Genomic DNA, 25715 nt, shown 5'->3' with positions numbered 1-25715 from the left:
AGTGGCGGCGTTTTCTTAAGAATACTCAATATTATTAAATAAAACCTCATTATCAAGTAGTAGTATGAATGCTTTTTTTTCATAATTAACATTGGTTTTGAAGAAAAAAAAATACTAAAGATGAAATTTCAAAACTAATTTTTTATGGCTGTCCTTCAATAAAATATAATCCTGATCTATCGCCTAATAATATCTATCAACATAACATTTACCAATTTAAGTATTATTGGTAACGTCTTATCATAATTTTCGCCGCTGTGTACTTGTGTGATAACGGAATGATAACGGAATAAAGACTGCTTTTATCGAGTTTTATTTATTCAATTTTCATACAAAAATGTGAATAGTAAAACAAATTGTACGTTTCTACAATAAAATATCATTATTATTTTTTATTGATTACTGGGATATTTATCAAATGCTACATTGTATAATGTAATAAATACATAAGTAAGTCTCGACAATATTCATTGAGTAGTTACTATGTTTTGGTGAAATGAATGATACCACATTGTAAAATATAACTAAACACATAGGTAAACGGGTTTTTTGAATTATAATTTATTGTAAGAGAAAATACAAAAGTATACAAGCTTAGATTGAAACTTTAAATGCTATACATAACGAGTATTATACACAATATTTAAAGTTAGTTAAAAACTAACAAATATATTGATATCAGTTTGATGTAAAAAATCAGAAGCGGAATTAAACATTTTTTACTCCTTTGCAAATCAATTTTTGTCCATCATATATAACATCACTCATACGTCAATATTTGTTAATAAATGAGAATGTTACCAAAATTGCCTTAGGCAACGGCTTATGCTGCCTGCCTATAAATCCAATGCTAAACCAAATTAATTGTTTGCGCAAATTCATGAGATTAAATTGTCTTAAACCTATAATATTCTCTATATTTATAATTACTATTATTATTTTAGGTTAATACAACAAAAAAAATGTTCCACAAATTTAAAATTAAGATGGCAAACATTCTTTGTACAGTAAAGAAGTATCAGTCGTACAGAAGTTACTCGGCGAAAAATGAAAATCAGAGTTTATTTAATATATTTCATCAAAAATTAGGTAAGTGCCAAGGTTAAATAAATAAGGTTAAGTTAAATATATGATTGTTTATTTTATTTGACACCTTCAATTGTTTTACAGATATGCCTTTTCACGAAACAAAAAGACTTATGAACAAGTATTCATCTATACGTAATTCTCCTCCAGCTATATTATCACAAAACATATCTTACATGATGGTAACCAATTTTTTTTTTTTTAAAGTACAATGAATATGTTAAAACATTCATGGGTTGAACTATTAGTTTGATCATTTTGGGATCTATCCATCTTGTCATTAGTTAGCTGACTTTCTTACCCATTGTTGGGTCCATCTTCAAAATTATATCTATATTATAATATTAATTATTATTATCGTAACTATTATAATTAGTAGATATATAATTTTATATAATAAATTACTTTCACTGTTTTTTTTTTTTTTAATTATCAAAGCTAAAATATTAGTAGTGGTTGAGCAAGAATGTGCAGACAATGTCTGTTTTGCAGTGCAGGGGGAATTAAACTAAATACATCTAGTATTATTAAGTTTGATGACTTTACTATGAATTATAAAAATGTATGATGTACATTTTTTAGGAATATGGATTTACAAAAGAAGAAATTTCTAAGAAGCCTCAAGTAATATCATTGCATCCGTTAACATTGAAAAACTACATTATGTTACTGGAAGAAAGCGGGTTTTATAAAGATAAAATCAATCCCTTAGTGATATCAAGGTATATAATAATATGTACCATATAATATGTATATATTGCCTAAATGTTCCAAATTATTTGTACATATTAATATTTTTATAATATATGTTTTATATGTACACAGGTTCAAAAATTTGAGAAAAAAATCAATCGAATCATTGAAAGCTGAAAGGTTTATTGATCGAAATATTAACGTTCAACATCATATATTATCATTTCTCCAATTTCCCTCAGACAAGTATCCAAAAAAATTTAATGATTCCCACACATTAACAGAGGTTCAAGAAAATATCTTTAAATTATATGTTATATGGAAAATTCAAATAGATTATTCAGATATTGAACAAGCATTAAAAGTTTATCACAGGCTACATAATAAGAGTCTAAGACTAATCGAGAGATCCATCGACATTCTTATCAATGATCTTAATTTTAACTTCGAAAAGGTAAGCCGTCATGATTTTTCATTATTATCATAATGCATTAAAACTAATTAACAGCAAAACATTGTTTTGTGGGTAGATAAAAAGACATTCGTATTTGATACACAGTGATCCTGACAACATGTTAGAATTATTAAATTTTAAAGAACTTTGTGGTATGGACATAAAAACGGTTTTAACTAAACATCCAAAAATAATTCTCACACCTTACGAATCAATTCAAGAGATTCAAAAACATTTAAAGGTAATGAATTTTTCTTTTCAAAATAGCTATATTTTTATGAATACCTAATAATAATTGGTAATGTTGTTGTATAGGATTTTGGTGTTCCAGAATCTGCTTTATCTAAAGTCCCCGAAATATATACTTTAGGAAGCAATTCAGTTTATGAGCGTTTGTGTATTCTAAAAAAAACACCCGAATTAGAAACACTAATGAGCAATCCACAGGTGGCTAGATTGTTATTTTATATGAAAAAAGTAAATCTACGATTGAAATATTTGCAAAACAAAAACTGTGTTTCTTTAAATTTGCTGTCGTCAAATAATAGGTCCTTTAACAGGTAAAATTAATATTTACTTATTTGTTTAAAATGTGTAATTGTATTTTCTAATAAAATATTACATTTACAGATTTAATAATAGCGGCAATGATAAGGTCACATCTAATGACATCATGCATTTCCTGACAAGTGAGCTGAACCAAAACAAACAAAAGCTCCGTAAACATTTTCAACGTCACATGTACTGGCAATATATTTCTCTACTGAGAATCAGACAAACGTACGAAAGTTTGAGAAGCAAACACTTTACAATAGAAAACATACGTGATAACGTCCACATCCTACTATATCCCATGTAATAAACTATAAAAATACTCTGTGTAATATATTGGTTGCAAAATATCTTGTTTTTAATGCTATATTTGTTTAAGGTATAAAATTGACGACGCACTTGTAGACATTCAAAACATGGAAAATGTTACTTATTTAAGAGATTCGACTGGGAAAATTAAATCAGAATTTGTGTTACCATTAGTATTGTATAGTTTAGAAAAAACTCATCATTTTTCGGGAAATGGCGTTTGGAGTGTTGATGAACACAGCAAACAGTTACTATCGTCCACTTCATCGCAAAATCTATTCAAAGACACTGAGGAACTTGATCATGTACCATCTCCTTGCATTATGAATATGGAGTAAGCTGAAAACTATTGTTTTTATTTTAATTAATTCATAGAATAATAATTGTTTATTATAATGATACACATTTTTGTATTAGTTTCAATTTAAAAAAATAAACAACAATGAAAAATGTTTTTTTTAGCTGAATAAATTAAGTATTTGAGTGCTACTGCATGTGGCGTTGTTATAACAAATATCAAGCTGAAATATTAGCTGTTGGGTCTAGAAGCATTATGTGATGTTTTAAATGTCAGTTATCTTCTAGAACCAGTTGAAGATTAAAATTGAAAGACTGAACAAGTTCAATGATGCTGTGAATTCAAGTCGTTTTTGTTTATTAATATTTTTTTAATGATTATAAATAATGTTAGGTATACTCAAGTTGTCTGTTATTTGTTTTTTTGAGAGTATTTAAATACACTTATCTCTATGATAATATACCAAGTTTATTGTTCTCTTAGGTTATTTTATATAGTTAAATATTGTTATAAATACTTGTAATAGATGATTTTATACTTTACGAATGTACTTTGAGTATAATATTATATGTAAACATAATAATGATAATGATAACTAAATATTTTGGTTCAAATTTATGGCAGCTATAGCCAAAAAACGTTATTAAAAGGCGATATTCGCCTCATAAAATTTGTTCTAATGGCGTTTATTCGCTAATATTGTTGTATAGATCCTATTTTGAGCAGATAAAGTGTCATTTATACTACTAAATCTCTTTTGTCGTATGCATGTACCATTTATGCTGTAAGATAATCTCTGTGGCTTTATGGCTTAATAATTTAACTATTATTATAGATGAGTAATGAATTGCGTAAGTCGATCGATAATATAACTTACTTTGTTATAAATTATAACGATATTGGTCTTAATTATATTAATAAATAAATCTCCGTTTATAAAAAATGAATAATTCCTAATGTTTGGGAAATAAAAAAAAAATAACTAAACATATAAATTAATATTATACTGTATTAGATATGCTTTTATTAGGATGTAGGCCTAGTAGGAAGTCATTAGGTTGTGGAGAACAAGTGGCCAGCAGGAAGTGTGTTAGCGCTCACTGACGCCAGTTTGTCACTCGGCTACAGGTATTTGGAAGTGTGGAGAACTATATTATAAGAAATCAGCTCAAAAGGGTAATCAATTCCCCAATTACTGTTCTACTGCCTAACATTTTTAACTAATAAGTAAACTGGAACATCAGCATTGCAGAATATATTTCATTGATGATCAACGATGTGGAGATGATTAATATCCTATATTGACAAAAACTAATATGTCCGTGCTTAGATGATTCAAGTAAGTGTCTGCGTTAGGAATAGGATGGCCAAAGTTAATATCTTTTTTAGTTGAATGTTCTTTTACGTCCTTCTATCATTCTCAAATATATATTTACCAAAAATGTATATTCAGTTTAGTTTTTATTTGCTGCACAATTGTTTAATGTTTGAGAGGAGGTTAAATAAATTTAAGTAATTATTATTCTTTTGAAATTCTTCTATCTACCTATTTCTGGGATGGGGACTACGAGCACAGAGCAGCAGGGAACAGCTGATGTTGCCTGAATGTGATAAACTGATAACTGATAAGAGATAACAAAATTGGTACTGTTGACTTTAGTTTTAAAATTTAATTAATTTTCATAAAACTATGTTTTTTATAGTTCTACTACTGTAAAAGTTTTACTCACTAAAATATATTTTTTTGAATAGATTGATAATGTAAACAAAGCTCAAGTATGTATTTCAAATTTATAAAAATTAAGACATCAATCGTTTTGTGTATGGTCAAAAAGTATCAGTCCTGTCGATATTTTTCATCAAAAGATGTAAATAGTGATGTATTAAATTTATTTCAACAAAAATTAGGTAGGAACCCAACTATTTTCCGGATAAAATCATTTTTGTTGACATCTTCAATATTTTTTTTTTAATCTGTTGACTAACTATTATCGGTTTCCAGGTATGCCTTTTCACGAGACAAAAAAAATTATGAATAAGTATGCGTCAATATGGAATTCTCCTCCAGCTATGTTATCACACAATATATCCTATATGATGGTACATTTTTTTCACTAAAACAAGTATTATTTGAACAACATATTATATTGAATGTTTACAGTATATTTGATTAAAACTATTGTAAAATGAGTCTTTACAATACTTGTACAGCAACAATTATTTTAGTAACATTAAAACTAAGATTTTAATTCTACTGAACGATCCACGTTAAACACTTAGATTATAGGTGTTGTTTATACTTCTAGGAATACGGCTTTACCAAAGAGGATATTTCTAAAACACCTCAAGTAATATCGGTGCATCCATTAACATTAAAAAACTACATTATGTTACTGGAAGAAGGCGGATTTTATAAAGAAAAAATTAATCCTTTAGTGATTTCAAGGTAAGTAATGAGTCTAATGACATAAATATTTCAAATTATACATATATAAATTCATGTGTTTACTAATATTGAGTAATAATGTATTATCAGGTTTAAGAATTTTAAAAATAAATCAATTAAAATGTTGAAAGCCGAAAAGTATATTGATAACAATATTGACGTTCAACATCATATACTATCATTTCTCCAATTTCCAACAGACAAGTATCCAAAAGAATTTAATGAGTCCCACACATTGGGTGAGGTTCAAGAAAATATCTTTAAATTATATGTTGAATGGAAAATTCAAATGGACTATACAGATGTTGGACAAGCGTTAAAAGTCTATCACAGATTATACAATAAAAGCTTAAGACTAATCGAGAGATCTATTGACATTCTTATCAATGATCTTAATTTTAGTGAAGACAAAGTAATAAGTCATGATTTTGTATTATCTTAATCATTTTATAATTACGGACTTCTCTATTTATTTTTGGTAGATAAGAAGACATCCATATTTGATACACAGTGATCCTGATAATATAGTGAAATTATTAAACTTCAAAAAACTTTGTGGTATGGACATTAAAACGGTTTTAACAAAACATCCAAAAATTATCCTCACTCCATGCGAATCAATTCGTGAGATTCAAAAACATTTAAAGGTAATGTTTATTATTTTTTTTTTTTAATAGGATATTTAGTAATATTAGATGTCATTTGGTGTTTAGGATTTTGGTGTTCCAGAATCTGCTCTATCAAAAGTTCCACAATTATACACATTGGGAAGCAATTCAATTTATGAGCGTTTGTGTATTCTGAAGAACACACCCGAATTAAATTCTTTTATGAACAATCCACAGGTGGCTAGATTGTTGTATTATATAAAAAAAGTAAATCTACGATTGAAATATTTGCAAAACAAAAATTGTGTTTCTTTACATTTGTTGTCGTCAAATACCAGAGCCTTTAACAGGTAAAATCAATAATAATTTTATTGTTTAAACCGTGTAATTTTTTTAGATAAATAAAATAATTAATAATATTATATTTACAGGTTTAATTGCAGTGGTCACGCTAAGGTCACATCTAATGACATTATGCATTTCTTGACAAATGAATTAAACGAAAACAAGCAACAGTTACGTAAACTGTTTGAACGTCACACATATTGGCAATACATTTCTCTACTGAGAATCAGAAAAACGTTTGAGTATTTGAAAAACAAACAATTCACAAAAGAACAAATAAAGAGTAGTGTACACATATTGTTGTACCCCAAGTAATAATATTAAAACATATTTTGTTATAACTACTATATTTGTCGTTAAATGTATATTGGTTTTTTTAATATTCATATCGATACTACTACCGTTTTAGGAATAACATTGAAGAAGCTCTGGTTGTCGCACAAAACATGGAAGATGTTTGTTTTTTGAGAAACTCGAATGGAACAATCAAATCAGAATTCATCTTACCATTAGTTTTATATCATTTAGAAAAATCACACCATTTCTCAGGTAACGGCGTCTGGAGTTTCAACGAAAACAATCAACAGTTTCTCTCATCTGACCCATCGAAAAACGTTTCTAAAGATAATGAGGAATTAGATCATATACCATCTTCTTGTATTAACGATTATGAAGTGAGCCAACTTTTTTATTGAAAATCCTTTATATTAGTGTTAATACAAGCAAATATGTTTTAGCTGACCTAAACTAGCAGAGACTCTTCTTGTGGCGCTTTTTGAGGAGTTTTGATGATAGCCGTTGGGCCAATAAACGGCATGCAGTGATTAAAATATAAATGATCTTCTAGAACTAATTTAAGATTGTTCAAACTAAAGACTGAAAGAAATCATTGACATTGTGTAGTCATAAACGTATTTTTACTACTAATTTGTTTCTCTAATAATAAAATTATATATTGTTAATTATATTTCAGTTATCTGCAATAAAATATACTATTATGGTTAAAAGTTTATTTTGACTTTGACATAACTAAAGAAATTTAAAACCAGTTTTTTATACTATTTATAAATTGTCTTATGAATACTTTGTACTATAATCTTGCATAATTTGCATTACATTATATTAAACATAAAAACTTATTTTTATGAAACCTGTACATTTAGTGTTAATATTGCATTAGTTAAGTGTTGACTGGATAAATAAAAAAAGTGCTCACTAAGATTCTTTCTTTTTGTTTAGTATTTAAACAGCATTTTTCAAAGTTTAGTAACTGAATTACTTTAATAGTGGACCTTTAATTATTGTATACAAACCAAAAAGCTTAATATGACTAGGTGTAAGATTAGTGTTTGCTATATTTAGTACAATAAAAAATTAAAAAAATATATTATTAATAATATGTTAATTATTGGTATCCAAGTCGTAATACCAACTATAAGGTAAAAGCCTATAATTACTATATTTATAAAACCATAAATATATATAATTTTGGTATATAAATTTGAAAAAAAGTATCTATCACATATAGAGACTAAATGATATTAACTAAAGATGATGGCGTGAAGTGGATTTTATTCTTTATAAGACTCATAGTTTATTTCATTAAGTTTTTTACTTCTCGTAAACAAATATTGGCTTCTTCAGTGCCTTCTTGGAAATTATGTCTTTTTGCATTTTTTATGCCTTCTGTACACGATTTTTCAGCTTCTATTAGCATGCCTTGTTTCAAGTATATATTGCCGAGGTTGATGTACACAGTCGAAAAGCTTTCCATGTCTGGCAGGTGTTGACCAATTTTAGCAGCTTTGTTTAGATACTTGAATGCTTTGTCTACATTGCCTTGAACATAGCACAACGTGCCCAAATCGTTTAACAATATTACATTCATTTCGTAAATCTCACCATTAAGTTTTACACAAGTTTTGTATGATTTTTTGAAATGCGCATATGCTTTTTTTGTGTCTCCTCGATTTAATAAATAACGAGCATACGAGTCCAAAGTCAACGATAACAAACCCAAAATGTCCTCATTGTCTGGATCCAGTTTGATCAATTCTTCCAAATGTTTCAGACAGTGAGTATAACCAATTTCACATTTTCTGTAAATTATTAAAAACATTATGAAACAACAAATTTAATATGCAAGTAAAAAATTAACTAATATGACACAAAATAAAACAGTAGAAGAGAACAGTTTATTTTTATTTTTTTCTATTAGTTTTAGTATATTAAGCATTATTGTTTTATGAGCAAATTATTATTTTTTCATACGCTACAAATTTAATTACTTTCTAAAAATTAATTTATTTTATTCGTATTCTATATTGTATTCAGAATAAGAGTGTATTATTAACCTATACAATTTTAATTGTCATTTTTTATACTTTAAAAATGTAATAAAAATTTGGTTTTGACTTGAACTATTCCACATTTAAATTTTAGCTAAGATATTTTAATGATTAACACTCAACCTAATGTATAAAAAAGAATTTGCTTGAATGTGTTTAAAATTAGACAGAAAAATGTACAAAAATAAATGTATACTTAATATCCAAGTCATTATTATATATTTAGCCGTATCAAAATACTAATGTTTCAGTTTCGACTTTATAACTGGTAGACCATTGCCCTTTCAGGTTAAATATCGGTAACTTAGAGAATATACTAATATACTGAAAATATTTAAATTTCTAAATAATAGACTAATAACTACTTTTGATATTTACACAAAATCTTGTTTTGCTTCAAGAATTTTCGACAGTTTGAGACTAATATGCAGCATATTGAGATCATTTTCTTTAGATCCTTTGGACATCAATCGTTGCATAACCAATACAAAAAGCTTTTCAGCATTTACATAGTCTTTTTTCATAAACGCTCCATTAGCTAGTACATCGTACACATATGTTACGCCTTCAAAACTTTTAATATTGTTTGCTATTTTAAGAGCTTCGTGTAATTTTTGTTCAAAACATTCGTAATCTTCTTTCTAAATCAGACAAATAATAACATCATTTAAATAAAAATAGAAGTAAGAAAGAATTTGGCTAAAATTTTTTTTTTTTTATATATATAAACAAAATTTTTTATGTTTACTTGTAGACAAAGTAGACCTCTTTTAATGGTATTGATCAACTTCTGTTCGCAATCTTCTTCATCTTCGAATCCAAAAATACTAAGTAATGAAAATCCCAAGAACACTACTTTGGGATATTCTGTTTTAAAATAACGATTGAAAGGCAACTGTGTTCGCGGAGCTGAATGTGTTTTTTTGCAAACATTGGGTCTGCTGATCGTTTTAAATCCATTTTGAGTGAAATTAACGAGAGGTGTAAATATTCTTATACGATTGACTAGATTCATGTTCAACAATTATTATGATTGTGAAGTCTTAATAAGTACACTGGACGGGTATCGGTTAACAAATTACGAAATTAAAAACAAAAATTAATTTTTACATGATTAAGCAAAAACAATACTATACAGTAACTAACCTTGTAGTCATCAATCGCAGACTCAAATTAAAAAGAAAATTTATACTGAAAGTGGACTAGAACTTTGTTCTTTTTTTATTTAGAATTTTAGAGAGTAAAATAATAAATATCAATCCAATATTTATTGTTTTGGTTTTTTTAACTGATAACGTTATCACAACAACTGCATATGGGCAATTTTTAAGGATTTTAATGAATAAATTAAATAAATTAATAAATATTTATTACCAACAGTAAAATTGAACTTTTTTTTATTAAAATATTTTAGCAGGATAGATTCGTAGAAATGTAAAGCGTAATATAAAGAAACTTAATAACGGTAATGTAATAAATAACAATGTAGTTTCTGTTCTGCAAATCAAATTAAAAGCCAAGTATATTATTATCACATACGTTTTCTATTAAAATAACCTTGATCCAATACATCTATCCAATAGATATGCCAGAAAGTGACATCTACAAACACTTTTTTTTTTACAAACGTTCACCATCACTTAGAGAAGAATAACCCTCAAAGTTTAACTTTCGCTAAAACTAGTTGGTTTATTCAAATAGTATTAAGTTAAATTGTTCTCAATTCTCAAATATTTCCGATTTTTGCCCATTTTATTTCCCCCTGCTTATGGTAAATTAAATTTAAAAAAATAGATCGGCTTTAATTTTTTTTAAAAATAGTGATAATTCATCAAAACGAAACCAAACAACAAACACTTTTGGGATTTACGAAATAACAATATAGATTACCTACTAACAGTAAAAAAAAACATCAAACAGCGACTCTTTTAACAATTATTGTGGAATAACAATATAGATTATTATATACATACACGTTACACACTGTAGTGTGGAGTATTTTCTTTATTGAGTTGTTATTATTTGGTCGGTTTTTTTTGGGGGGAGAGGGGATGTTGACAGAAGAAATGTATTTTGTAATAAATTCAACTGTTATGAAACCGTGTACCTATAGGCATAAATAAAGTTGTTTATATATATATATATATACCCAGAAAGTGAGTCCACACCTATGATAGCCGTACTAGATAGTAATTTAACCTTATAGCTATTTTCAGACGTTTATCAGAAAAGTCGAATTTCTTATTTATATTACTTTATTTATTAAAAAATTATAGCACTACTGTTATATACTGTAGTTTTTAGAAGACAAATTCCCATTTGAAAATTAAAGAGAACTTTTAAGATTCAAATCTTATGACATTTATTTTTTATGACTTTTGTTATCAATATTCTGAAAAATAATAATGTTCTAATTAAATAATGTACAATTCCAGCATTCCTAAATTAGTAACTTAAAAAGAAATAAAAAAATACCTATTTTATTGTTGGTACATATAGGTCATAACACAGGAGAAAACAAGTTTAAAAAAAAAATACGGTTTATAAAAAATTATAAACGTTTATAAGTAAAATTAAATGAAATTACAAAAATAAGTGTGAAATAAAAAAAAAAATTTTAAAAAAGTTGTTTAATTTATATTAAATTTTTTGAACAAACATTTTTTTCATGTGTTTTAAGATTCCTCTTTTGATTGAATTTTTTTTCGTATTAAACATATTGAAAAGGTTTTTCACTTGTGTGTACCCTTTCATGATTATCAAAATCACTTTTTTTTTTGAAAGCTTTTTTACAATTTTCTATCGAACAAGTGTATATTTGGTTATTTGGTTTTTTTGCCTGTAATGTTCAAAAATATATACAAATATTATCTATAAAGTATTAAAATATTTGATAAAAAAAAATTACCTTTTGCAAATTGCCAATATCAGTCAACCCATTTGTTTTGGCCGGAACTTTGTTTTCAGCAATGTCTAAAAACAATTTTTTTCAAATTTAGTTATATTAGGACTGAATGAAATATAAGTAAATGATTAATTAAACAGTATATTAAATAGGTTACATGGGTAATGTGACAATGTTAAAGTAAATTTTGGGTGAAACAATAATGTAACATATCAATATTGGGTGTCTCTCCAAACGTTCTTTCGTATTTAGCGTTTTAACTTTCAACCCATATACATACGTGTATGTAAATTGTAAATAAAAGTCAATGTGTTTGGGGTGGTTGACATAGGTAAAAATCGGGTGAAGGGAATATAGCCTACCCATTCCAAAAATATAATTAACCCACCAAAACATCTTCGTGTTATAAATACTTTTTTATATATTGATATATTTCAAAAATGTTATATGGTGACAATTTTACTATCAATGTTTAACATACATAATATAACCTTTAATAATGTAAATTTGAAGAAAAAAAAATGTATTAAATAATATTTTGTACAAAAAAAGTATTTTATATTTATTATAACAGTTATACTTTAAATAAATGTAAATAAAAATAAGAAAAAAGAAAGGAAAAAGTTGCAATTAAATTAAGTTTAAATTATGATACTTGTTTGTAACATACGTACTTCACATTTGTGTGTTTAGATTGCTTTTCTGGTTAAATTGCCTGTTGCATATGTCACTAAATCGCACCTCTTAAAATTGTTATATTACATGTGACATTTATTTGTTCTTTTTTCTGTGTAAAAAAAAATAATAACATTGTGAGACACGTATTTTCAGTAAGAATTTAAATTTTGCTTAGGCTAAAATATATCCAAATAGTTAATAATTGATAACTTTTTAATTGTGAATAACACTATAATTTATAACTCAATAAAAAAATTAAAAAAATTACTAAATTTATTATACTATGAATATTTATTATTTTATTATTAGAACAAAGTTTAAAAATGTTAATATTGATATTTCAAAGCGTATAACTAAACAATAATCGTTCTTCAAAATTTAGGCCATAAATAGTACTTGTTCCATGTATCTGTATTTTTAATATTTTTTTTTGTAGGTAGCAGTGTTTAGATAAACGATTCTGAAATCGACGACAATTTGGATTGGAATAATACTGATTCTCGGTGTTATTTTTATCAGCTATTAAAAAATAAAAGTCCACCAAATCCGCATTCTATAAAACCAAGAAACTATTTATTTAAAATTTTAAAATTTACGACTACATAGTAATTTAATAACAAAGAATATGTTTTATTATAATAATTATATTTCTTAAAAAAAATTGAAGTTTGTATATTTCTATTATACTGTAGTAAAAATTAAAATTTCATTCATGACTTAAAAATATACTAATTGAATTACAAACAAATTAATTGTTAAATAAAACATTTAAAAATGTTACAAAAATAAATGTTTTTTTTTTAAATACCGCTTCATCCCCTAAATAAGGTGAGAATTTTTAAATTAATACCAGATTCAGTGTTACCAAAATTATAAATCGATATGTAACACAAAAAATTGTACAAAACTAAAAAACAACCCCTTAATCGCTCTTTTAACCCTTTCTGACATGGAAGTTAGGTCTCCTAGCTCGAGAACGACGGAAAATGTGTGTACAAAATATTAATTTACGGTTGTATTTTTTTATTTTTGATACCTACATCACCGGGAACAATGAAAAGTGAATTTTTAGAGTTGCATATTTTATCAAGTTAAATAAAAAATTATTTATATATTTTTTTAAATTAAAATTTTTTTTGTTATACGATGGACGAAACACAATCTTTTGACAATATTAGTTGTCATTTATAGTATATGCTTAATTTTTTTTTCATACTAAATTTTAACAAAAGTTCCAATACAAATGTACATAACAATTAAATTTTATCATGTAAAAAACATAAACCATAAGTAAAGTACTATAACATAATAAAAATGTGCACATGCATTTTTAAAGAAAACCCCAGTTTATTCGCGTAACACTGTTCTTTGAAACAATTCAAATATAATATGCTGGTAGGTCATCAAAAACAAATTTTTTAAGGTAACTTAGCTATTATTATTTAATGTTATTTCTTGGTAGAAAGAATTGGTTAAGTTAAAGGCTATCGCAAAAAGTAATTATAAGCATACATTTCAACTTTTTAACCTTATTAATGCTTAGACTTGTACATGCGAAGAAAATGAAGACATACTTAAAAGTTATAATATATTTCGGTTACACTTCTTGTAACTTTTTGCTTAGATATAGTTATTTAGTTAGCTATCAAGTTTCATGACTTGAAGTAATTTCTACTATTTTTGTAATCATTTTTTACTAAAGAAACTATACGTCAATAATACTACAATACCCATAAGTCCAAAAAAAAAAAAACGAAAATGTGGTTTATGCATCAATGTTTTCAGGAAAAATAATCTATATTAAATTATATATTTTATTATTTTAAAGTTTAAAGTTGTAAAATAAAATTAAAAAAAAAGGAATGTTTACTACATAAAAACAAAATAAATATTTTATACAATTTTGCCGCCCTATACGGCCCCGCATAGTTCGCAGTGCCATAAATCCGCCCCTGACAACACTACGTTAGCATTATAAAACCGAATTATATCATTAGACTGTTTAAAAATAAATTTTTTTTATACGAAAATTGTAACCAGTTGGACAAATTAAACGCATTTAGTAAATATAAGGAATAAATTATTACTTATATTTACTTTCTCTCTCTCTCTCTCTCTCTCTCTTACGTTTAACGTCCGTTATTCCCGCCAATCGAGGCTAAGACGGTTTTAGATTTGGCATTTTTGGGATTTGAGCTGGCTGCCGACCTAACGCTATCAGATAAGTTGGCCTCAGAGAGAGGTGCAGGTGGCCATTTTTTTCCCCCAGACAGTTGCCCGCCCGGAAGAACAAACCGCCAGTGGCCGAGATTCGAACCTGGTAACAGGTAACAGGTAACCTGGTAACCTCGAGATCATGATAACGGTCAACAAAAATCCTCACCAGCAGTCGAAAACAAAACAAATTTGTGGTAGTCCCAACTCCTTATCTTAAAGTATTGGAAAATAATATGTATGTAAATAGGGCAGCAGGTAACTGCTGACGACTTGTGTCAATGCGACCGATGTCTATTGTCTACATAGAAATAATAATTCGGAATCCAATTGGCACTATACAATTTATTATTTTATATATATACAACATATACATTTATGTCAGAATAACAGTATTTATAGTCAATCGATTCAATTAAATAGCCTACAATATAGGATGGGGTTTGTTCCGTTGTCAATCGTTAACGTAAACCAACTAAAAATACCTTCTTGTTTAAAACGCCTAGAAACAAAGAAAACTACACTAAAATAATGTTTTTAACATTTTAAAGGAACTGTAATTTTCGTTCACGTTCCTCAAAAAAAAAAAATAATTCGTTAATTTTCCTCTTTTCTATATTTTTAAAAGAAGCCAGCTCTAAAGCTTCGTTGTTACAAAAAGAACTCGTTCCAGAAATCCGTTCCTTTTGAAACTAATTCCTTCTCAACACTGGACTAATAATTTATGAACTAAGGTTAAGGGGACCTGTATAGTTACACTAGCACAAAGGTGCATTGTAGGTATAAGCAATTTTTCAATGCAATTTAACTAAGATTTGTAAGCTTATGATATTAAAAAAAAATAGTTAACGCATACAAGCTCTATTTTTGTAAAAAAAACGTATTTTCCTACATAAAACAGTACGTTCTTAAAAATTTTTCCGTTTTAAGTTTAAAAAAAAATATATATTAAATTCTTTATAATATTTACAAGGTATCGATAGTAGCACAATTTTAAAATGATATTTAGTTACGAGTTGTTTCCGACCTAAAATATGTAGATGTAGAGGTCTCTTAATCGTTTCTATTTAACGATAAGAAAACATAAATGTTTAGTTGTTCGCATAAATCACAATTGTTATTCATGGATGTAATAAAATCTGGTAGGTATGCAATATAATCATTTTTATACATCGGGTAACAAAAAAAAAAAAATAAACTAAAATTCCAACAGTTGTTTTACATTTTTACTCTGATTAAATATTTAGTGTTTTTCTAAAAATCCATAATTATATTTAAGGCAGTATGTAGGCTGTAGCACGACGTATAGATAAATTTTAGAATGCACTAATTGTTTTTTTTTTAATTTTTTTGCTGATGAACCATAGAAAAGTGTTATAATTTTTTAATTGATGAAATCAGATTGGTTCTCGTATCAATAATTTCAAAGTTATCAATGATATTATATACATGCATATATTTTTTAAGGAAGATAATTGTAAAAAAAATTTAAGATTTCTTGACATTTTCTAATAATTTAAGAAATTATTCTTTATCCGATCAAGTTATATTTTTTAATTTAAATGCTTTTATTTGCATAACGGTACAATACATAACCTCACCGGGTGGCTATCCCTTTGCCCTTCCCCTCCTATTTGAGAATGCCCTTGAGGAAACAAGTTAGATTAATTTTGAAAAAAAATCAGCCATAAAATTTTATGTGACGGTAGCCTAGAAACTTAAATCTTTACTATGGCCGTTATCGGAGTACCACAACTTACTATAAATCATTGTTGTCGACCACAACTTTTTACTATTTTAAAACGGCTGTCAGATTGGGTTAATACGAACATTTGATGCAGCATTTAGTCCGGCTTGAATATTAAATGATTGGATTTTCGTTTTTTAAATAATAAAAATGTTTAAAATTTTGTTTTTTGGTACGTTCCTCATTTTGCTGGCCGGATCGACACACCAAGTGAAATCGGTAAGATAAAACTCTACTCTTACTAAAATGTAAAACACATTTTCTTTTTTTTTTTATGGGAATTGGCTATAATTATAATATTTATTTCAACGTACAGGCACAGATTATATAAAAATGAAAAAGTGAAAACAAGTAGCTCACTTAGCATGTTAACAAAAACCAAGACGGCACGGGACTATAATGAAATCAGTGTGACCACAGATTCAAACATAACATTCCATAATAGAAATGATCTAATCTGTGATTATATAGTCGGTTATTATCATTTAAATCTTATCATTAATAAGCATTTTCATATAATCTGTGTCTCGGTCGAGTATATTATAAGGGAGTAATTATACATTTTTCTTGGTCGGGTCTTACTGTATTGTATATTAAGTAGCTAACGCAGAATTTCATTTTACTGTAACAATAATGTGAGGATAACTGAACAGTTTGAATTTTTTTCTGATCTCTTGAAATAATAACATTTACGATCACCCTGTGTTGAGAACGTTTAAACATAGGGGTAAATTTGGCTTGTTAGAAGGGGGGGGGCTAACATTTTAAACATAGCACAGACCACAGGCTCGCGGAGGGCTTCGTCCCCTTCGTCCTCTATCTATATTTTACAATTGCAAAACGTTTATATAAATACTTTAAAATTAATTATTTAACAAAACCATACAAATTGTAATTTAATTATTAATAACGTATACTTCATATTATTTTAACAAGGTATATTTATGTTAATCTGCAATATTATTTATTAATTGTTAAAGAATGTGAAAATCATGGATATATATATCACACACATAGATCAAAACTGTACTAAAAAAAACCCTTTTTTCAATAATTCAAAAAAACTTATTTTCAAGTTAAATTACTTTAACTTGTTAATTAAATCTTAACTGTTTATTTTAATAAAACAGTTTTGTACAACCAACGCACGTGAACTCCTCTCGATGTCTAGGCAGAAACTAAAGTTTTAAACGGTTTTGGTAGTTAGATTATGGGATTAGTAATTTTTCCAAATTTAAATATATATATATATATGTAATTTTAAATTTGTTTTGTTGGTTCATGCAACTTCGTTTGTAGAATGCGAATATACAAATAAACATAAAATACCAACTTTTTGAGTTGTTACAGTTTTGATCTAGATGTGCAACATATTATATATATTTATATATGTTATATTCTATCTCATTAGGTAATAACTGTTTTTTTTGGTTTTATAGAAGAACGTACAGCCACTCAATTCGTTAAGCAATAAAACCTGTCCGTCATGCGGTAATTAACGGCATTGTAACACTATTAACCATTAGTTATCAAACAAATATTTAGAATTACTTTTTCGTTAATTACGAAATTATAAATACCATTTTATCTAACTATGATACGAAACGAGTTGTTTTTTAATATTTTTTGCTGATTTCTTGACTAATTTATCTAGGCTTGAGACATTATTTATTTGATTTTTTAAAAATTAATTATTACATAGGTTACACTCATTGTATGCTTTACTAGAATGGTTCTTATTTGCACGATTTTTGAATTTCAATTAAAAAAAAATTGTTAAGCCAAATTTAAAATTTTTTATCCGATTCTCATCATTTCCTGTAACGAGGAGAAGTTTTCCGATTAAAACACATGCAATTTCCCTATTTTAACTTGATTATTGTATTACAAGGGCAAATTATTGACGCAAAAAATTAGTTTTACACGAAGTTAGTTTTGTTACAAATTTTACAAAAAAATGTACGGGTAATTTTATGTATTTTTTACACTGCACAATTACGATTTTTGAATTATTTTTACTGAAAAATAGAATAAACGAATTTTCACATATAATATTCTAAACGTGTTCAACATTCCTTTAAATATAAAGCATTGAGTATTTCACTACTCTATTAAAATAATTAAACTACATTTTAGAATAAAAGTTATTTATTATTAAAAACAAAAAAATGTCAAATAAAATATATTCATTAGTGCTATTGTTTAGGTTGTTTAGTATAACTTTAAAAACCGTTCCATTTTATTTAAAAAAAAAAAATTATTTTTTATGATTCATTTACAGACAAAAATTATAAATGTATATATATTTTATTATATTCATATCTAAAACTCTGAACTAAATTAGTAACAAAAAAATTGAAGAATAAAAATACTAGCACGGTAAATTATTAGTAGAATTATAAAGTAATTGAAAGTAATTGAAGTAATTTATTGAGTGCTTACTTTAAAAATTCTCCATAATCGTTTCTTTTTTGGTATCAGGAAATACCTTCCGGAATTCCGACACAATCTGTATCAGGTATTGATTTTGATCCTCATTCTTTGCTATTATTGAACTACACGGTACTAAGCAGAAGCTAACATTTTTTTTTACCTAAAAGCACGAATTAAGATAATTTATTAATTCATGCTTAATAGTAACGCTGATCTTCGACAATTTCATGTAAATTACATTTTTTTCGTTAACAATTTGCCGTTGTAATACAATAATTAAGTTAAAATAGGGAAACTGCAGTATTTAAAACGGAAAACTTCTCGTTACAGGGAATGATTAGGATCGGATTAAAAAGTTCAAAGTTGGCTTAACATTTTTTATTATTATTTTTTTTTTCAATCAAATGAGGGCGGCACAATTGAAATTCGGAAATCGTGCAAATAAGAACCATCCTAATGCTTACAAATAAGATATAATATAATTGTAACCATGTACCCAGAAAACATTAAACTATTTCAAAAATCTGTTATCAAAAGTTATTTGTTTTTTTATTGAAGTAGGTATAACCGTACAAACTGCTAAGACCCCATTAAACAAAATTTCAAATCATTAATACATTAACTGCGATTTCGAAAGGTATTTATTGCTTTTTCAATTGTTTGCATGATTTCTATTTAGGAACAAGAATAGCTTTATTATTTATTATATTGGGAAATAAGAATATTGTTTTGTAAAACCATATTTGCTAAAATAAGTTTACTAGTAAAGCTCGTGTTTAATAATTTTCAGTTTGCGGAGCTCTTGGTAAAAAAATGAGAATAGTAGGAGGGACCCACGCGTATGCCAACAAATTTCCTTGGATGGCATCTATCAGATTAAAAAAGGATTACATATGTGGCGCCTCTCTGATCAATAACAAATATGTATTGACTGCCGCTCACTGCGTCCTTCAGTAAAATTCATTTATCTCATACAAATAGAGTCGTCTAGCTAAATCTGCTCCCTCCAGAAATCTTTATCTATTGTCATTACTTAATTCACCTTATATAACTCCGTCTCTTTATTTGCCACACCCAGCCATTTCTTCCTTCGTCTGTATCTACCTATAAATCATTCTATTTGCCTTCTATTTATATGTCATATACCCAAACCTTTTCAATCTGTTTCGTCCATCTGGACATTTTAATTTCAGTCACTTCTATTTTTCTTACGTTTTCTCATCCAACACTCACTTTTATACATCATAGCTGGTCTCATTATCGTTTTCTGAAAATTAAACTTTAAATGGCATGTCATTTCTGTCACACGTTATCCATGTTAACTACCTTTTTTCACCTCATCCAACCACTCAACTAATCACATCTTTTTTAAATTTACAATTTTTTTTGCAAAACTGTGAACACTAAACTGATCCCAGATATAAACTTAATTTACTGCTTGGCACTTGCACCCCAATTTTAATTGGTACTCTACCTCTTTTATAACCTCCTTATTAATAAACTCTAATTCGAAGCATTTAGTTTTTAGAACTACTTGTTCTCAAGCCATTGTTCGGTTCATTCATCCACTATCTCAATCCGTACCTAATATAATACTACTTACCTAATACTTATTTTTCCATCTGTCATGGAACTTATTTTTTTTTATCAAAAAAGTTATTTCGTATGGTCTACTTTAAACGAGAATGGGAGTTTTTCATGTGAGTAACTACATATTTTTCAGCTACCTATCTCCCAATCTTTATCACGTTCGACTTATTGAGCACGATCGATCCAAAAATGCGTACAAAGAATATAAAGTGAAGAAAATCGTGCTTCACAAAGAATACGATCAAGGAACCAAAGAATTCGACGTGGCTCTGCTTCAGCTGCATGTCAATGACAGTGAGGTTTATAGTAAAGGAGTACACCCGGTATGCATGCCAGCTAAAGGTAACTTTTAAAAATATAGTCAATGCCTTTTTCATGGTAATATTATATCCTCATTTTAGCTTTATCCTATAGAATAAACTAGTCAAATCTTCCAAAAACTTCTATCTCTAAATCTCTTTATCTTAATTTCGCTTACCATTTTTTTTATGCTACGGTAACACCCGAATTATCTCTTATATATCCTTAAACACTAGGTAATTATATTAAACATAGTCACTCCGCGCATCCATTTTCAGCTATTTTTATCTCGCCGCTCTTATTCAATGTCCAACACACTTCCGTACACCGTATTTATGGTTGTGTTCTTCCAAATATTAAGTTACAAAGTACATAGATGTTGCTCCTTTAACTTATTCAAGTACACATTATTCTAATACTTTAATTCTTTAATTTTTTTTGCTTAGCTGATACAAAAATACTGAATTTACCTGAATGATTGACATAACTGAACATTTTCTACTCAGAATATGTAAAACATTTTGTATTTTTTATTCACCAATGTTAAGACTCCATTTCCATATAATACAATTTACAATATTTATCTCATACTTTTCCATGATTTCATTCCAAACCGAAACAATGTTCCGCCTTTCCAGTTGGTATCTTACTACAATTAGGTATCAATTGAAATTATTTATCTGTGTTCTACAGCATTTTACATATTGTCTTTATAGGGCTCGACTTTGTTGGCTACACAGCTGTAATCGCGGGATGGGGACAAACCAATGAATATAATTATAATAAAAACGAGAATATCCTGCATGAAGTTAAAATTCCGATCTTAAGCAACGAAGTTTGTAGATCTTGGATTGGCCGAGATAGTGAAATCACAGACAACATGATCTGCGCCGGACTCAAAGAGGGGAAAAAGGATACGTGCCAAGTAAATGATATACTGGAATCCCCTCCCCCCTAAATAGAGTCTTATGTGTTGGCTGTTGTTAATATTTAATATACGTTCTTAGCATGTTGTTTTTCGTTAATAATAATTTTAAATAATGTGTATATATGCACAGGGTGACAGCGGCGGTCCAATGCACGTGGCCAATGGCTCATCATATCACCTTGCCGGTAAGTGTCGGTATTCACTCACTATTCATAATAATTATATTTTGCCACACTTCCTAATCGCCATCCTTAAGTTAAGCAATCTATTGTGTTTTTACAACAAAATGCACTGTGTGTCGATTATCTATGTTCTGTATATTATAGGAGTTGTATCCTGGGGCTGGGGTTGTGCTCGTACGTTCAGTCCAGGTGTTTACGTTAGAGTCAACCGAATTTTGAAATGGATAAAAGACAACACGGCCGACGCATGCCCTTGCGACACTATTTACAAGCCATATATTCCGAAGAAATTTAGAAAAAAAATCAACAAAAATGCTTAAAACAGAATCGTTGTGTTTAAATTACTTCTTATCTACACTAGTTTAAGTTTATTAAGTTTTCTCTCATGTACTCATAAGCAATCGCTTATATTTATTTAAGTTGTAAAATACAGAGTGGTAAAATAAAGCAAATGCTGAACTATTTCTGTTATTTCTTTCTGTTTCTGTATCCACGATATCTTCTAATTCACTGAACCCATTTGTTTATGTATTAATACTACACAGAGTGATTTTTTTGACATTTTCATGTCTTAGCTCTGGCACATAACCGAAAAAAGTGTTACCAAAAAATCGTTAATAAAAAAGCGTTACCACACGAGATGGGGTTGGGGGTAGGAGATAGGGGTGGGAGATAGGGGGTGAGATAGGAGGTAGGAGATAGGGGTAGGAGATATGGAAGAATCCATATAGTCTATATAAAATTGGTTTTAAACCAAAAAACGTAAGGTGTAATGCAAAACCATTTATTCAACAAATAAATAACATTATGCAAATAATTTGAACAAATATATATTTATCTAATCATAACCGTTGCAATCGATTTTCATTGATAGCATGGCTGTTCTAAAACTCACAATTTAACATTTAAACTACTCTTCCGTCTACATTTCGTCACACCAACAAGCGTCTAATGTGTTTTGTTTAATCCATTCTAAGTAATTGTTCACTTTAACATATACCCCAGGGGTATTTGGTTTAGCACATTCAACTCCCCATGACGTGATACCTAAAAGGATCGATGGATTTTACTCTGTATTATTTAAAGTAACCATTTCAATAATGTATTAAAAAAATTAAAAAATGTACATGCTTACCGACCAGGCGATGAACTGTACCGTTCGTAACGGTCAATGGGCCGCCACTATCGCCCTACATAGTTATACAATTTTAAATTATTATATTTCGACAATGCCAGTGATCTTTTCAATTAAAATGTACTTTATCTAGTCTATACAACCCCGACAGTTTCATGTATTTTCAGTTAAAAAAACTATTTACACGAGTTATGCGGTAGTACTTACTTGACACGTATCTTTTCCCCCTTCTGGTACTCCAGCGCATAACATGTTTTCGGTTATCCATGTGTTTCTCGCTACACAACTGGCATGGTCCAAAATTGGAATGGTGACTTCCTGCAAGACCATAGGTCTATCACCGTGGCGTTTTAGCGTTCCCCAACCTGTGGCCACACCTAGTTGGTTTTTGTAGGTGAGTCCTAAGTATACGACATAGATATATTAGTTGAAAAACTAAACTATTAAAAAAAACAAACTAAATATACCTTCTTTCGGCATACAAACGGGAAGAAGGTTTTCGCTCATTGGTACACCTCCGTCAACATCAAGACGAAGTAAGGCAATATCGCTATCATCTTTTATTATATCATATTTTTCGTGTATTATTATTCTCCTTACTTTGTATTGATAAACGTTGTCCTTGTTGTTTTCGAGGTCGTGTTCATAAAGCCGCACTTTCATTAAAGATAAGTACTTCGGACTAAACAACCAAAACAGTTTAGTCAGTGATGTACAACAAGTCGCAAACGTTTTAACTAACTAGGTATTGCGATAAAACGACTAGCAGTAATGATATAATCAAAACTACACATTACTTTATACAATGAGCTGCAGTCACAACATATCTATCATTGATTAAAGCAGCGCCACATAGCCGATCGTTGGTATCAACCGCGAGAGCAGTTACAGAAGCCATCCAAGGATATTTATGCGCATACTGAACTTGTGTTCCTCCCACTATTTTTCCCTTCTTACCTTCAGTTCCACATTCTAAAAATTCAAGCAACTTTAAGTGTATTGTCATGTATAATATATAAACCTTATAATATGTGTATATAAAACACTACACCAAAACAAAGACGAATGGTAGGTAAACGCCTTATATATTTCCAGTTTACCGCGAGATCACCAAATTTGTGAACAGATTTCCAATTTTTTTTTTTAAATACTTACCATGGTTTTAGTATTATTTTATTTTTTAAATTAATTGTTTGAGAATTAACTAATGTATAAAGACATGAATTTCTTAAAAAAACTCTTGCCTAAAATGCATATTTACAATTTCTACACAGGGTGTTTAGTATTTGTTTAATGCAACTAATGGTATAAACTGTGTGAAAAGTGATTGACATAGTATTTATCTAATTAAGTTATAGATAGGTATTTAAGTTATTACATGGTATACAATTATAACACAGTTTTTTATTCTCCCTACAAAATGAAAAAGCAACAAGAAAAACATCTTTCAAATTTGTTCTTCATTTTAGTTGATATTAAGGTAACTAGTGTTTTCAGTCGTGTTTAAAACTAATAGATAACGATTACATGAAATTCTTACTGCAAACTGGACATGAATGTAGATTGCTGAATGTTGCCGGTTTTGAAGACCGATCCAACAATAATGCTGGAAGTTTATTCCTGATGTTATTGATCTCAAATATCAATTTGTCACCCATCATTCCTATTTTGTTCAATAAATTGGTATTCTGTAAAGAAATATTGAACAAACCTATTATATTATGTATATTAACTTAGATGCGGAGCTGAACAAGTTTCGGTCTTCCAACAATGAGTATTTTTTATGTCTGTCATTATCTTATATGACAAATTATATAATTAATAATAAGCGGCTTACTTTGTAAGTCAAAATAAGGGCTTTAGTCAAAGTCATTGTTGATTTCGACATAGGTTTTTGAGTAAAATTGTAAGTCAATTCGACTAGTAGTCCTTCATTTAACATACAAATGCATTTTAGGTAATATTATTAAATAATTCAATATTTTTTAAATGATTTTGTTCTAAACTTATTTGTAAAACAAATGTATTTAGATGAAAGAGTTAATAAAATTATTAAACAAAAAAATATTTGTTTTATGATGCATTCCGAGTACCTTGAAAAATAAACAAAATCTTCACTTTACTATTTTTATTAGTAATATTATGGAAATTATGGTTTTACTACGAAACTTGCATAATATATTAGATTGAATTGTACTTAATAACAATGCAAAATGTTGATTATTATAATATTTTGTCAACATTATTGCCTAAAACGCAAAAATAAGAAATTTCAATGACTTTAACAAATTTAACTGAGTATGAGTAGAACTACAACCAATTTTATTTCATCACAATTAAACGCTTATACACAAATCATTTTTATTACCGTTTGGTTTACCAAATTTGTATGAATAGGACTTCGAGACAATGGCTTGGTCAGCGGAACAAGAACCATGATGGAGAATAATATTTTCCACATCAT

The 25715-nt window shown here is 28.0% G+C and overlaps 5 protein-coding genes across 7 annotated transcripts; 3 read left to right on the top strand and 2 right to left on the bottom strand.

Moving 5' to 3' along the window:
• Positions 1–313: 313 nt before the first annotated feature.
• On the top strand, positions 314–3938 carry LOC126836631 (transcription termination factor 5, mitochondrial-like). Of its 2 annotated transcripts, none has more exons than XM_050570202.1 (10): positions 314–450; positions 945–1089; positions 1171–1268; positions 1669–1808; positions 1912–2233; positions 2310–2474; positions 2549–2793; positions 2864–3088; positions 3165–3428; positions 3557–3938. In XM_050570202.1, the coding sequence occupies exons 2-10, from the start codon at positions 963–965 to the stop codon at positions 3558–3560; spliced, it is 1590 nt and encodes a 529-aa protein (XP_050426159.1). In that variant the 5' UTR covers positions 314–450; positions 945–962; the 3' UTR covers positions 3561–3938. The 2 variants fall into 2 exon arrangements, with proteins under 2 accessions (XP_050426159.1, XP_050426160.1); XM_050570203.1 differs by lacking the exon at positions 314–450 and adding an exon at positions 467–536.
• Positions 3939–5216: 1278 nt separating this feature from the next.
• On the top strand, positions 5217–7803 carry LOC126836633 (transcription termination factor 5, mitochondrial-like). Its single transcript, XM_050570204.1, has 9 exons — positions 5217–5260; positions 5395–5492; positions 5699–5838; positions 5929–6250; positions 6321–6485; positions 6552–6796; positions 6878–7102; positions 7201–7465; positions 7529–7803. The coding sequence occupies exons 2-9, from the start codon at positions 5397–5399 to the stop codon at positions 7535–7537; spliced, it is 1467 nt and encodes a 488-aa protein (XP_050426161.1). The 5' UTR covers positions 5217–5260; positions 5395–5396; the 3' UTR covers positions 7538–7803.
• An 83-nt stretch (positions 7804–7886) lies between these two features.
• LOC126836634 (tetratricopeptide repeat protein 19 homolog, mitochondrial) lies at positions 7887–10411 on the bottom strand. 2 transcript variants are annotated; one of them, XM_050570206.1, is made up of 4 exons: positions 10286–10411; positions 9888–10194; positions 9518–9780; positions 7887–8890 (listed from the first exon to the last, which is right to left on the bottom strand). In XM_050570206.1, the coding sequence occupies exons 2-4, from the start codon at positions 10152–10154 to the stop codon at positions 8386–8388; spliced, it is 1035 nt and encodes a 344-aa protein (XP_050426163.1). In that variant the 5' UTR covers positions 10155–10194; positions 10286–10411; the 3' UTR covers positions 7887–8385. The 2 variants fall into 2 exon arrangements, with proteins under 2 accessions (XP_050426163.1, XP_050426162.1); XM_050570205.1 differs by having other exon boundaries at positions 9888–10405.
• A 6422-nt stretch (positions 10412–16833) lies between these two features.
• On the top strand, positions 16834–22436 carry LOC126837166 (trypsin-1-like). Its single transcript, XM_050570996.1, has 7 exons — positions 16834–16902; positions 19165–19201; positions 19907–20069; positions 20840–21048; positions 21723–21931; positions 22065–22119; positions 22261–22436. Exons 1-7 carry the CDS (start codon positions 16834–16836, stop codon positions 22434–22436), a joined length of 918 nt encoding a protein of 305 aa, XP_050426953.1.
• Positions 22437–23038: 602 nt separating this feature from the next.
• On the bottom strand, positions 23039–24909 carry LOC126837165 (trypsin-1-like). Its single transcript, XM_050570995.1, has 6 exons — positions 24792–24909; positions 24049–24223; positions 23719–23933; positions 23459–23652; positions 23252–23306; positions 23039–23163 (listed from the first exon to the last, which is right to left on the bottom strand). The coding sequence occupies exons 1-6, from the start codon at positions 24907–24909 to the stop codon at positions 23039–23041; spliced, it is 882 nt and encodes a 293-aa protein (XP_050426952.1).
• Between the last annotated feature and the right edge of the window lie 806 nt (positions 24910–25715).

This window comes from Adelges cooleyi, unplaced genomic scaffold (genome assembly GCF_023614345.1).
Source record: "Adelges cooleyi isolate 19-005CV unplaced genomic scaffold, UGA_ACOO_1.1 ACOO_flye_CR_arks_rails_tigmint_CR_PRNA_247, whole genome shotgun sequence".
In the NCBI taxonomy this organism is placed as follows: domain Eukaryota; kingdom Metazoa; phylum Arthropoda; class Insecta; order Hemiptera; family Adelgidae; genus Adelges; species Adelges cooleyi.
This window is presented reverse-complemented; position numbering and strand designations above follow the sequence as displayed.